This window comes from Nyctibius grandis, chromosome 5, assembly GCF_013368605.1.
Source record: "Nyctibius grandis isolate bNycGra1 chromosome 5, bNycGra1.pri, whole genome shotgun sequence".
Lineage (NCBI taxonomy): Eukaryota > Metazoa > Chordata > Aves > Nyctibiiformes > Nyctibiidae > Nyctibius > Nyctibius grandis.
The window spans coordinates 57289451-57301424 of NC_090662.1; the positions used below are offsets into that span (position 1 = coordinate 57289451).

Consider the following 11974-nt stretch of genomic DNA (forward strand, 5'->3'; position numbering starts at 1 on the left):
GGGCGGCCTCGGGGCGTCACAGGGAGGGGCGTGCCAGGGGGCGGGGCGACGGCGGGGCGGGGCGAGCGGGCGCTGCCTCCGCCGTCAGGGCGCCCGCGGAGCCGGGGCCGAGCAGCCGGGAAATGGCGTTGAAAAATACGCCGCGCTTGCAAGCCCCGTTTGCTGCCGTGTCAGAGTAGCGAAGGGTGCGGCTCGGTGCGGCGGGCGAGGTTGTGGGGTGAAATGCGACAAACGCGGCTGCTCACAAACCGCTGAACGCGCAGCAAAGCTTCGCCCTGTCCCGCCTCTCCGCTGCTGTGGGAGCGGCGGGAGCTGGGTCCGCTGAAACGGCCTGTCTCTGCCCGGAGCCCGAGCCCCCCGGCGCTGCCTCCCGGGCTGGCTGCCCGCCTGCATCGCCTCCCTCCCGCCTGACCGGGCGCCGGCTTCTGTCGTGACTTGGGTTTTGGGAGGGCGCTGTGGTCGTTTCGCTGCCCGCCTGCACTCGGGGTTTTTCGAGGAAGAGGGCTCGGCGTGACGGGACGAAGCCGCCCCAGCGGCACGGCCGGCCCTGCCGTGCTGCGCGGAGCCGGCGGGGGGAGCCCTGGGCTTCCCGCTCCCGCCCCATCCCGTCAGCAGTGCTGCCGGGCGGGACATGGCAGCGGGCTCGCGGCGGCGGCGGCTCCTCCCGGCCTGGATGGGGGCGGCCGGGGACGAGCGGGCGGCGGCGGCGGCGCCGCTTCCGAGGACCGGGCGGCGGCAGGCGGCGGTAGCGCCCAGGTAGAGCCGCTGGGACGGGGGGAGTGGAGGGGGCGGCGGGCGGGCGAGGCCGGGCCCTGCCCGCGTTGAGTGTCTCCCCGTGCGGTGCGCAGGGCGGCGGCGGCGGTGTACTGCATGAACGAGGCGGAGTTGGTGGACGTGGCCCTGGAGGTCCTGGCCGAGGTGAGACTGGAGCCCCGGGAGTGGGGACGCAGCCCTGGCCGTACCCGAGCGCGGCCGGGCGGGCGAGAGGCCCCCGAGAGGCGGGTCTGGGGCGCTGCCGGGCGCCGCCCGGGTTTCCCGGTCCCCTCCTTCCCTTCCCGGAGGCTGCCGGGGCCGGCGCAGCTGCATTTGTCCCCCCCGACCGCCCCACCGGGTTCTGCGGTACAGGAACAGCCTCCACCGGGGACTGGCAAGGAGGTGCCCCACGGGAACGGTGGGCTGCGCCCCACGGCCCTTGGGTGCTGCCGAGGTGAAGTCGCGCACAGCCGGCTCTGGTGGTTTTCCCGTTGGTCAGAATCTACGGTGCGAGGAAGATGAGAAGAGGGCCCAGTCCGGGAGCGAGGAGGAGCAGGAGCTCCCGCCGACACCAACCGAGGCTCCTGGAAGCACAGCCGGCACGGAGGGAGGCAGCAACCACAGTCTGGCTTTCCCGTCCCCTCCTGACGCTGGTGCTGGCGCCGACGCAGAGAGGACAGGCTGGGAGGACTCTGAGGACGATGCTCTGAAATACGTCAGGGAGATCTTTTTTAGCTAACGTTGCCTCCTGTGCAGCTCCCGAGGAGCAAAGGGGAGAGTGGGGAGGATGTCTCCTCCCCCAGCTCGGAGGATGGTGGGAGAAGGGCCTGGGGTGGGCTGTGGATCTGCCGTGTTGGTGGCCTATGGAGGTGGTAGGAGGCCCATGAGGGCCACGAGGGAAAAGGAGGGGGGCACTCACTTCTCCCAGTGTGTGCTGGGTTTAGTGGGACTTGGCTCCGGATTAGGTTATGTTAATTTCTGTTTGGCATCTCAGAGCATAGACAGATTAAAGAGGACATTTGGGTTTCTGTGAGCGTCTCTTTGGTGGGTCACTGTTGGGACTGGAGGGGAGCAGGGAGTTGCTTGCCCTGGAAGGCCTTTGCTGGCTCTGCAGGGCCTGATATTCGCAGTTCAGCCTTGGGGCTACCTTGTCTTTGCGGTCCTTCTGTGGCAGCTGCAGTGGGGCCTGGCAGGCTGTCCCCTGGTGCTGAATTTGCCTCCAGGCTGGAGCAGACCTCCCATAGCTGAGGAAGACATGGGTGGGAGCAGACTGACAGGGGCAGGGACCATCCTGAGGGGGCTGACCCCATGTCAGTGTGCATGGAGGTCTAGGAAAGGATGAGGATGGCTCAGTGTCCTCTTCCCAGTCCAAAGAGGGGATGAACAAACCACACAAAGCTGGGGCAGGTGCAAGAGCCTTTATTGAAATGAAGAATTAGTCAAACCGGCATTAGAAAAGGGACCCTCATGTGCCCGAAGGGGATGGGGGGGAAAGCAGGCGCTTCCTTGTGTGAGGTTACAGACATGGCACGGAGCGGTGCTGTGCACCGCCAAGGCAGAGAGACCCCATCCAGCGCTCTGGCTGTGATGGCCCAGCTGGGGCACTGTACCCCGGCCTTTGGCAGCCCTGGTCCTGCTCCCCAAGCACACCCTTGCCTGGGGCATGTGTTGGGCAGAGCTGGCTCTGCAGTGAGCTGCCCTCACACAGAACCATTCTCTCCTGGAGTCTCCAAGGCTGCTGGAGTGCTGGGCTCAGCCCCGTAATATCAGTGGCAACAAACCTGGGGCTCTGCACCAAAATCCTCTGCTTCCTCATGGAAAACCTCCTCGTTAGGGCTGTATTCGTTGTTCATCAAGTTGTTCAGCTGCCTCTCCAGGTTCTCTGCTGCTGCTGGGGTTGGATGTGGGCCACTTCACCCTAATGAACTACAGCAGAGTCTCTCCAGATATTATTCCAACAGGTGAAGTACAGGTGCTCCTACTGAACAGAGTATTTCCAGTGCACCTCTGGGCCTGCCACTGCTGTGATGGCAGTGTGAAGCCACAGCTCCTCAAGTCACAATTGCCTTGAAGGCATCCCTGGTTAGTCCAGGAGGTGGAGAAGGAGCAGAGTCTCTTTGGGCAACTCCAAGAAAGGAAGCCTGTTTGCTTCTCTGCCTGCCTATGCTTAGGCTAGATATGGCCAGAGGGATGTGTCCACCACGTGCTGGTTCTGATTCGTTCCCTTCACTGCCCTCTGGGTCAGGGTCAGAAATGCTGTCGCTTTGATGCTGTGTCCCAGGCTGAAGAGTGTGTTACATGCTGCTGTTCCTGGGAAGCTCCCACGCTGTACTGTGGGTATTGGTGCCTGCTGCCCACTCACTGCAGGAGTGCTGCCAGCCAGCAGTGGCCATCACGGCCGTGCACCAGAGCATGGCTGGACATGGGCCCTTAGACTAAGGATCAAATTCCTGCCAGTGACTGAAGCTGTAGTGGGATTACTGTTTTAAAGCAGGTTACCAATAGCTCTTGCATCTTCTTCACTGTCAAATCTGAATGGGCAGGACCACCTCAGTAGAAGTGCTTTGATATGGGTGTGTGTGCTTGGCCCAGCTGAGGTACATAGTGGCAGTGAGAATCTGGAGCAATAGCAGAGCCTGAGTCCCAAGCAGAGCCAGGAAGCCCCCAGTGAAATCATAGAGGTGAATCCACTGCGAGGTTTGGAAAAGAAATGTACCCAGGCCTCCAGACAGGATTATTGACTTGATGATGAGTATGATGAGGATCACCTTCCAGCCCTCTGTCTCCTCTGTGCATTTTACATGTGCAACAAAAATGGGGTAGAAGATGCTGAAGACCAGGCAGGTGTACACACAAACCCTTGCTATCACTATTCCTGGTAGGCCGATGCCCATCAACTGCAGATGCTTGTACTCCAGACACTGCAGCTCCCCGGCTGTCTCATTCCACAGGCAGAAGTTGTAAAAGCCGATGCGTTTGTCAGGGAGGTTGACCAGGTTCCCAGCTTCCCCCAGCAGGGCGTAGAGCATCAAGGCCAAGGCCCCGGCAGCCTCAAGGAGGGTCAGCGCACAGAGCAGGTGCCCGGTGCACCTCTGTTGCAGCAGACCCATCCTGGTGCCCACATACTCTCTTGATACCATGTTAAAGCCTGTTGTAAAACATGAAGGAGGGGACCCCTTGGTTGTGTGTTATGGCACCTTTCCCAAGATGTGCTTTGAGCCCGTGTCACTGAGGTCTTGGGAGACCCCTTGCAAGCAGAGAAGGAGCATCTCAGTCCTGCCTCTGACTGTGCTGCGCATGTGTTACTGGGTCAAGGGGGGTGCATTTTTTGTCACAGCAAAGGTGGCTTAATGATGTCCCATGTGTGGGACATACTGGGAGGGCAGTATGACTGCCTTAGCCCCACACATGCTCTTTGCACCATGGTCTCATGTTGGACAAGAGAGGCATTTGTCAGCAAACTGCAGTGATGGGAGGGCAGCAAAACACAGGGGGTTAAGAGCTATTCTGGGAAAACGCTTTCTGTTCTGGTCAGACACGGACATCCCTTGTGACCTTTGGACAACTGAGTAAAATGCGGGCGTGACAGGGTCTGAAGTGTAGGGCTCCCCCTGCCTCCCCGCCCCCCCTCCTCCTGTAGCTCTGGGACACCCCATGTCATTGATGCCACTTATTTCCAGAGTCCACGTGCCCCTGAGGCCTGTACGTTTCTGGGCACAGCAGGGCTGATGACACACAGCCCTGCTCCCCACTGAGGCTGGCAGACATGGTGCTCCTCCATCCCGGTTGCCTGAGGACCTATGCCCCATGCAAGACAGGCAGTTGTCCACCACAAAGAGACACCCCAGACCCACCTGCAGCCACTCGCCCTCCTCTGGGGCCCAGGGAGATGGGTGCTACGGAGACAGACCTGTGATTGCCATCCTCCTCGCTCCTCTCTCAGACTGCCTGGGAAACCGGACTCCCTCTCCGAGAAATGTGGACTGTCCTCAGTGCCCTCTTTCAGGCTTCTACTTCGTGCTGAAAAAACAGGGAAGTGGCATCAGGAAGGGCTATCACTGGTTGCAGAGCCACGTGGCTTCACAGCGCTGGCCACCTCGGTCTGCACAGAGGCACAAACAGGGCAAGAAGCTCAGAGACCTTTGCTTCAAGCTCAGCCTCTGGCTTGAGGCTCTGCGGATAACCCCTTTCCTGCCTTTGCCAAGCATTATCTCCTGTGAATCATTTACCACCTTCCCTCAAGAAGTTCACAACGTCAGTCTTGCTGTCTCCCCTCTGCTGCCCATTGCACGGTGGTGTATCATCCTGATGTCCTGGATGCCCCAGGCCAGCACCCCACAGCTGCTTGTGGATTTGGTACAGCCTCCGAGTTTTTAGTGTGTCAGGAGAGACCCCACTCACATCTGTACCTGTTGCCTGGCTGCAGTCCTGGTGACTGGGGACTGTTGAGCATCCCCCTCCCACTCCCTGTCTCCCTGGATACTTGGGAGTGGGGCACTTATGTTTAATTTGCACAGGGATAAAGCTTCTCTGTCCCAAACTTCTCCTCCACCACACAGTCATAGCCAGGAGGAGCACATATACAGCATGGAAGGGGGTCACAGCATCCAGACACTGACCTGTCCCCTTCCCTGGTCAATACCTCACTTCTTCTTGTAGCTTCCCTTGGAGGTCTTTTTCACAACAGGCTTCTGGAGAGACTGGAAGGTCACATGGAGGATGCCCATTGTTCTGAATCTACAATGAAGACACAAATGACCAGGAAAATATCTGTGCTTGGACCCAGAGCGTGCTGCAGAATGAGACCTCACGCACATGTAATTTCACCAGGGTTCGTCTTGCCCCTGGCATCACCTCTTGGTTTGTCAGTCTTTACATGTGCTTTTCTGCAGCCCAGCATTGCTGCTCTTCCTCTCCCCGTCCCGCCAGGGCTCATGCCAGCCCACTGTTCTCCCTGCCATCCTGCCTTGCAACCCTCAGAGGGAGAACAAGCTTGGAGAGGGCTCTCGGTGAGCTGACCAGCTCCCCAGGGATTTCTGTCAGAACTCAGAGCTGGGACCGGTACAGCCCAGCCAGCTCCTGGCTGTGCCTATCCATCAACCCTTGCTGTCATATTTCTTTAGACTGGTTTCCTAAGGAAAGCAGGCTTGTAGAAACACGGGCTTTTTGTCTAATCATCTCACGTTACCTTTTATTTATCCCCCACAAACTCAATAAAATATAAAAACAATTAAAAATTGTCTTAGTTGCACATGTTTACTAGACAGGGAACAGAGAATTAAATTCCTAACAGGTTCAGGGAAATATGTGGCAGGTGGAGGAGGCACCTCAGAGACCCTGTGCTGCTATGCGACGGCCTCAAGTTACACCACGGGAGGTTTAGATTGGATATCAGGAAAAATTTCTTCACCGAAAGGGTTATCAGGCATTGGAACAGGCTGCCTAGGGAAGTGGTGGAGTCACCATCCCTGGAGGTATTTAAAAGATGAGTAGATGTGGTGCTTAGGGATGTTGTTTAGGGATATTGTTTGGTGGTTGACTTGGTGGTGTTGGGTTGGTGGTTGGACTCGATGGTCTTGGAGGTCCTTTCCAACCAGGACAATTCTGTGATTTTGTGATCTCTGCATGTGTGAGAGCCCGGGCAAATCCTGTGGTATCTCTGCCCTCTCCTCTACTTTGAGGCTCATGTCTTTAAGGACCTATTTTCCCAGCGATGCCCCTCTGTTCACTCTGCCAAATTGAAGGCAGATTTGCCTCTCAGCCTCCTGCTGCCTCCCTGCCCCGGCGCAGCAGGTGACTCTCTGTCCCCAGGCGTGACGGTGACAGGGACAGAAACACGCCTAGTGTGGGTGCCCTGTGCCAGCCGGGGCAGAGAGCGCCTAGCTGGCCTGGAGGCGACGCGCCGTTTGGCAACGAAAGCCCAGACCTGGCACCCTGCCACCAGCGCAGCAGCAGGCATGGTGTTCATGAGCTCTGCGGCTCAGCCCCGAGGCCAGTTTGGAGGCAGCCTGGCTGAGAAACGGGATAAACAGGAAAGAGCTGTCACCCGCTGTCCAGCTGGAGCTTTTCCCAGACATCTGCAGCCCCTCTGCCTCTGAGGAGATGCCTGTGCCTTCCGATGGGAGAGTCTGTGGCTCTACCGCAAAGGTGCAAGAAAGAGGAACCTGAGCATGGCACAGTAAGCCCCAGTCTGGCTTCACCCCCTTGTTTCTAGGTGGGCATCGCTGGAAGCACTGGACTTCACCACGGGAGAGCTCTGTGTCTCAGTCTCCTGGGCAGAGAGAGAAGCTCCACGTGCATGGCTGAGGAGCTCCCTGGGGTGTCTGTGTGTGAGATGGGGCTTGTAGGGACCCTCTGTGCTGCTGGGACTGCACAGCCCTTCCCTCTGCAGGCCCGCAGGCAGGTTGGCACCTTCCCAGGCTGGGGCTGTGCCTTCCCCCCAGCAAGCTGCTGGCTGAGTGCCCCGCACACCAGCGGGACAGCGAAGCTGAGGCACGCAGCTCCGGTGTGGGATCTGGCCTCTGTGCAGGGACAAACATCTCTGTGGAGCTACCGGACCCTGCCACAGCGAACAGGCTGAATGTGAAAGGGTGAGGGGATGGGGCATTTTTCTCTTGCACTGAAAAGTCCCCCAGAAGACTTGGCTTTCCTGCATCCCCCTCCCCAGCTGCTGGGAGGAGTAATGCTGTGCAAGAGCGGTGAGGAAGGCAGGCAGCTTTGGCCTTGGCACCTTTCCTTCAAGCAATCCACTCCCCCTCAGGATACCGCTTTCCCCCTCAGGCAGGATCAGCTGCAGGGAATCCACAGCTGAAGAAAGGCTGCTGACAAGCTACTGATTGCTGGCAAACAGAAACCAGCCAGTGGCACAGGGACCAGCCTGCAGAACTGCGCCCAAAGTGTCCCACAGCTGGGGAAGGACCTGCTCACTCCCAGACATTTGCACCCTGCAGCACCACTTCTTCCCCTGGCAGCTCTCCGCTGATGCCAGCAGCATTAAAAAGGTGGGGGACCCAGTGGAGGATACTTACCGGCTGCCCATCCAGCTGGGTGCAGAGCCGAAACACGCTGGAGAGGGCCGAGGTGCCGCCCTGGTGAGCTGAGCCGGTCTGTGGCTGCTGCCAGGTCCCGTGCCGGCCGGGCTCTGACACCACTGCCCCTGTTGTGTCACAGGCAGCTGCCTCTGCTTTCTGTTTCGATTCTGAGGGCCATGGGAGCCTGATGCTCCTCCCTGATACTGCGTCATCTAAATATGAGCAAGAAAACAAGCCGAGCCCAGCCACCGCCATCTGAGCCAGAGGCAGGTTTGCACTTTGTTCTCCCGGCCGTGCTAGCCAACGTGAATAACTGTCCAGGCTAAGCTCACCCAGGAAAGTTGTACTACTGGAGTGGCTTGGGTGTCTGTGGGGGCTGAGACGAGTTTGTTTTGTTTGGATGCTTCTGCAGAGGTGACTGACCTCCGAGTGCCGACCCCAGTACCGCAGCACTGTCGGAGTTCACTGACCACTTTGCCCTTCTTGTGCTTTGAATGGTGCTCCCCTCCCTCTACTTCCCAGACCCAGCTTTGCCCCACCTCCCCCTTGCCCCGAGACACGGTGCCTACGTAGGCACAGCACAGCAGAAGCGGCAAGCTGCCTGCTGCGACAGGAAACCTGTGAAACCTCGAGTGATGTAAGGGGAAAAACTCTCTTGCCTTTAGATCTCCTGGCCAGACCCAGAACCATTTGTCCTGTCCTATAAACAGCCTTGTTGGTGGTGGGTCTGTTAGGAGAATTGTGTGTTGAGGGGGGTGATATGTGTAGGACACCTAGCCATGAAGCTGTTCACAGAGTCCCACCTAGTAATACCACATTTAGGCATGGTCTGGAAACCTCCAGGTGGTACATAGGTTGTGAGCCTGTAATATTGGCGCTCACATCCAAGAGTGCAAGGTAGGTGAAAGGAAATATGTGAGGAAGCCCTAAGAGAATCTCAATGGATAGAGCCGTCAGGCAGGTGGTGGTGGGGGGATGCCTTCCTATCTGGCCTGTGTGCGCGGAATAATTTTAGCATTGAGAAGGACAGGGATCTGGATTGAGGTGTTTCAGATCACAGATGGCTTGGGCAGCGGTTATGGTGGGAGAAATCAGGGACAGGGGTAGAAGGCTTGCAGCAAGTAAAGCTTGGCAGGCCATAGCTGCTGAGCTGAATGTGGTGAATGGTGGGGACACTGAAGGAAGCCTTGAGGCTGAATATGGCCATCATCTAACATTGGGGCTGCTGGTTGGGGACTTGAGGAATGAGCAGAGACCACTGACCGGAGACTTCTGTCCCAGTGAGGAAACATGCATTGGCAGGAGGCATGTTGTGCTCTCAAGAGGGATGGTCACGCAGTTTGGCCTCATACCACTCACTTTTCTGTCATTCAGGAAGGAAAAGGGTGTGTGATTTGGGTCTCGTGATCAGCCAACTCCTTAGCTGACCTCAGCACTGCAGAGGCAGCTGCTGTTTTGCTGCCACAGGCAGAAGGCACAAGCAGCTCCCTCACAAACATCCTCACTTCACACTGGGATCCTGTTTGCTGGGGCAATCAGGGTGACTGCCACAGTGGGTCTGCTCCATCATGCCACAGCACTTCTCCCTCGAGCCACTGTCCTGCTAGATGGGTAGCTAATCCCCTTCCCATCTCCTGCACCTCAGCCTACACGGGTGTGACAGATGGCAACACACCCTGGCTTTAGCTTTTGCACACACCTCCATCTCTCTGGCCTTTTCTGCACTGCTCAGAACAATAAATACACCATTTGGGAATGTTACTCTTCGAGTGTGGCATCTTCGTGGCCAGAGCTGGTTGCCTGATGATGCACCTATGGCAGAAGTGCTCCTCACTCTTTCCTGAGGAGCCCTGTGTCTCCTCCCCTGCAGGGTCTCAGTCTCTGCTGCTTGTAATGCCTCCTGGGATGCCACGGCTGCCAGCAGGGAAAGGTCCAGTCAACCTCTGTCTCAAGACCTGCCCTTGGTCCCAGCTGACCTTCTTATTCTGGAGGCCTCCTTCAACACCTTTGGCTGCCTCTCTGGCAGGTAGTTCACTGCTTTCTCCTCCCAGGCATTTGGGCAGGGAAGATTGTGCCTGAAGGCTGGGCAGGATGCAATATGCCCTGCTGTTCTCCTTCCTAGGGACTTTTTACAGGTGTCCCCTGGCTGCCCCTTTGGCTTCAGATGCCCAAAGTCTATCTGATAATGGAGCAGCTGGGGGAGGATAGGTGTGATGGGTGTGGGGTAAGCAGGGGGATGATCACCAACATGTCTCATGGAGAAAGAACATGAAGTGAGAGGAGAAAGAGAGCAGGGCTTCTACATATGTGCGCCTGGAGGCAGGAGAGAGAGGATGGAGTGTTTGGGCTGCTGGGGCCTGGTGTCTGTGGGTGGGAAAGCAGAGCACTTCCCAGGAGCCAGCTTCTACTAAATTCCTGTGCAATCATTTCTTCCTGGAATTGTTTCCTGAAATAAAAATGTAATTTCTTGTGTGCGTTAAGGAGATGTTCACATGGCTTTACAGTGGAATAAACTGCTCTGCAGCTCTTTTTTTCTCATGGTGCAGTTAAAGCACACACAGCAACACCGTCAGCAGTTCTAGTAATATTACCAATCACAAGTAAAGCAAGAGATGAGCTGGGACTTTCAGAAGTGTTTTGCTTAGTTTAGCCTGCTGTTTTAAAAGTAAGCTACTACACTTGCTTCCCAGAAGGTGGTCATGACCCTGGTCCTCATTCCTGAGAGAATCAGCACAGCAGAACTCTGTTCCCTCTCCTCTAAAACCCTCTCAGCTGTAGCTAGTACTGCTCGTTTGTACCAGACTTGAGGGATTCCTGTGGGACTCCTTAAGCTGGTGAGAAAAAGAGGTTGAAGTTCACTTCATATTCTTCTACATTGTTTAGAAATCACTTTTATTCAGAAGAAATCATAAAGTGACTTTTTTTTTTCCTCGTCTATAATCTGCTGACAACTAAACCCAATTAAATCTCAGTGAAACGAAACCAACTCTATGCTTTTCTTCCTATAGCTGTCATGAAGAGGTTGCTGGCAACCTAAGAGCTGGAGTCCAAGACAGTGCAAAGCTAAATGGCTTTGTGCTGATGCATGTGTGCTGCATTCAGGATTCCACATGACTGAACCCTAATCCCACAGGATATCAGATGTGAGGCTGCCAGAACTCATTCACCAGGACTGGTGCCCAGTTGGCTGCAGCCTTTAGCTTGGAAGGTGTCCTTCACTGTACTTGCATCCAGTTCTAGCCCTGACAGAAAGCTGACCCACTTGTCGCTGGGTGGCCTTGTAGTGATGACTTGTGCCTATGACTTGTGTCTAATTTTTTTATCTTTGTTACTGCATTTGTCTTGCTGTAATACGATATGATTTTACCTCTTGTCTTTTATACAGTGTACAACAGAGGAGCCGTATGTGATATGTCCTTCCAGCGATACATTTAAGTATTTGGCCAATTCTTTCTTCTTATAGATATAAATAATTTAGGTTTTATTTATTATCGGCAATTCTAGCTCACTCCCTCTCAAATGCAGAGGTCCTGATTTTGCAGCAATAAGTTCCACTGTATGGATTAAAATGGAGTATGCTGTAGAGACAGAGACGAAGTGGAGAGAGGAAGCCCACTGACTTGCTTACTGGGCAATTCTAAGTGCTAGGAAGTTTAGAGGAGACAAAACTCATTACCTGTCTTAAGTATTGTATTTTTCATCTCTTCTCCCAAATGTCTGTACAATGCTATACACATTAAGAAGATGCAAACTATGCAGGTATGTGATAGTAATGAATAAAATATTACCCAGGTATGTAAGAACACAAGAATGGCCATACTGGTTTAGGCGAAGGGGCCATCTATCACAGTACCCTGCCTCCAAGGTGACCGTGTGTGGATGACCAGGGCAGAACAGGAACAGAACAAACGTATCCAATACTTTTCCCAAGCACTCTCTAGATTCTCACTCTTTTCAGCTGAGGAGATTTCCCAAGCTGTGTATGTCTAGTCTATCTATATGGTACATGTCCACCTGAATCCATGTGTGCTTTTTCCATCCATGATGTCCTTTAGCAAAGAGTTCTACAGCCTGACTACTTGTGTACAGATTTTATGTATGTCAAACGTTTTTGAGTGTAACATGTATTTGGTTTGTTGGTGAAAGGGGAGAATGATTTTGGTGGCTTATGACTCTCCAGTTTTTCTATT

At 55.4% G+C, this 11974-nt stretch overlaps 2 protein-coding genes across 5 annotated transcripts; one reads left to right on the plus strand and one right to left on the minus strand.

Annotated features, from left to right (window-relative positions):
• Positions 1-91: 91 nt before the first annotated feature.
• On the plus strand, positions 92-1781 carry CYREN (cell cycle regulator of NHEJ). 2 transcript variants are annotated; one of them, XM_068401909.1, is made up of 3 exons: positions 92-756; positions 849-918; positions 1253-1781. In XM_068401909.1, exons 1-3 carry the CDS (start codon positions 632-634, stop codon positions 1490-1492), a joined length of 435 nt encoding a protein of 144 aa, XP_068258010.1. In that variant the 5' UTR covers positions 92-631; the 3' UTR covers positions 1493-1781. The 2 variants fall into 2 exon arrangements, with proteins under 2 accessions (XP_068258010.1, XP_068258009.1); XM_068401908.1 differs by having other exon boundaries at positions 849-1346.
• Positions 1782-2156: 375 nt separating this feature from the next.
• TMEM140 (transmembrane protein 140) lies at positions 2157-7926 on the minus strand. 3 transcript variants are annotated; one of them, XM_068401906.1, is made up of 4 exons: positions 7782-7926; positions 5396-5490; positions 4664-4773; positions 2157-3901 (listed from the first exon to the last, which is right to left on the minus strand). In XM_068401906.1, the coding sequence occupies exons 3-4, from the start codon at positions 4674-4676 to the stop codon at positions 3279-3281; spliced, it is 636 nt and encodes a 211-aa protein (XP_068258007.1). In that variant the 5' UTR covers positions 4677-4773; positions 5396-5490; positions 7782-7926; the 3' UTR covers positions 2157-3278. The 3 variants fall into 3 exon arrangements, with proteins under 3 accessions (XP_068258007.1, XP_068258006.1, XP_068258008.1); XM_068401905.1 differs by having other exon boundaries at positions 5373-5490; XM_068401907.1 differs by having other exon boundaries at positions 4608-4773; positions 5373-5490.
• Positions 7927-11974: the final 4048 nt, after the last annotated feature.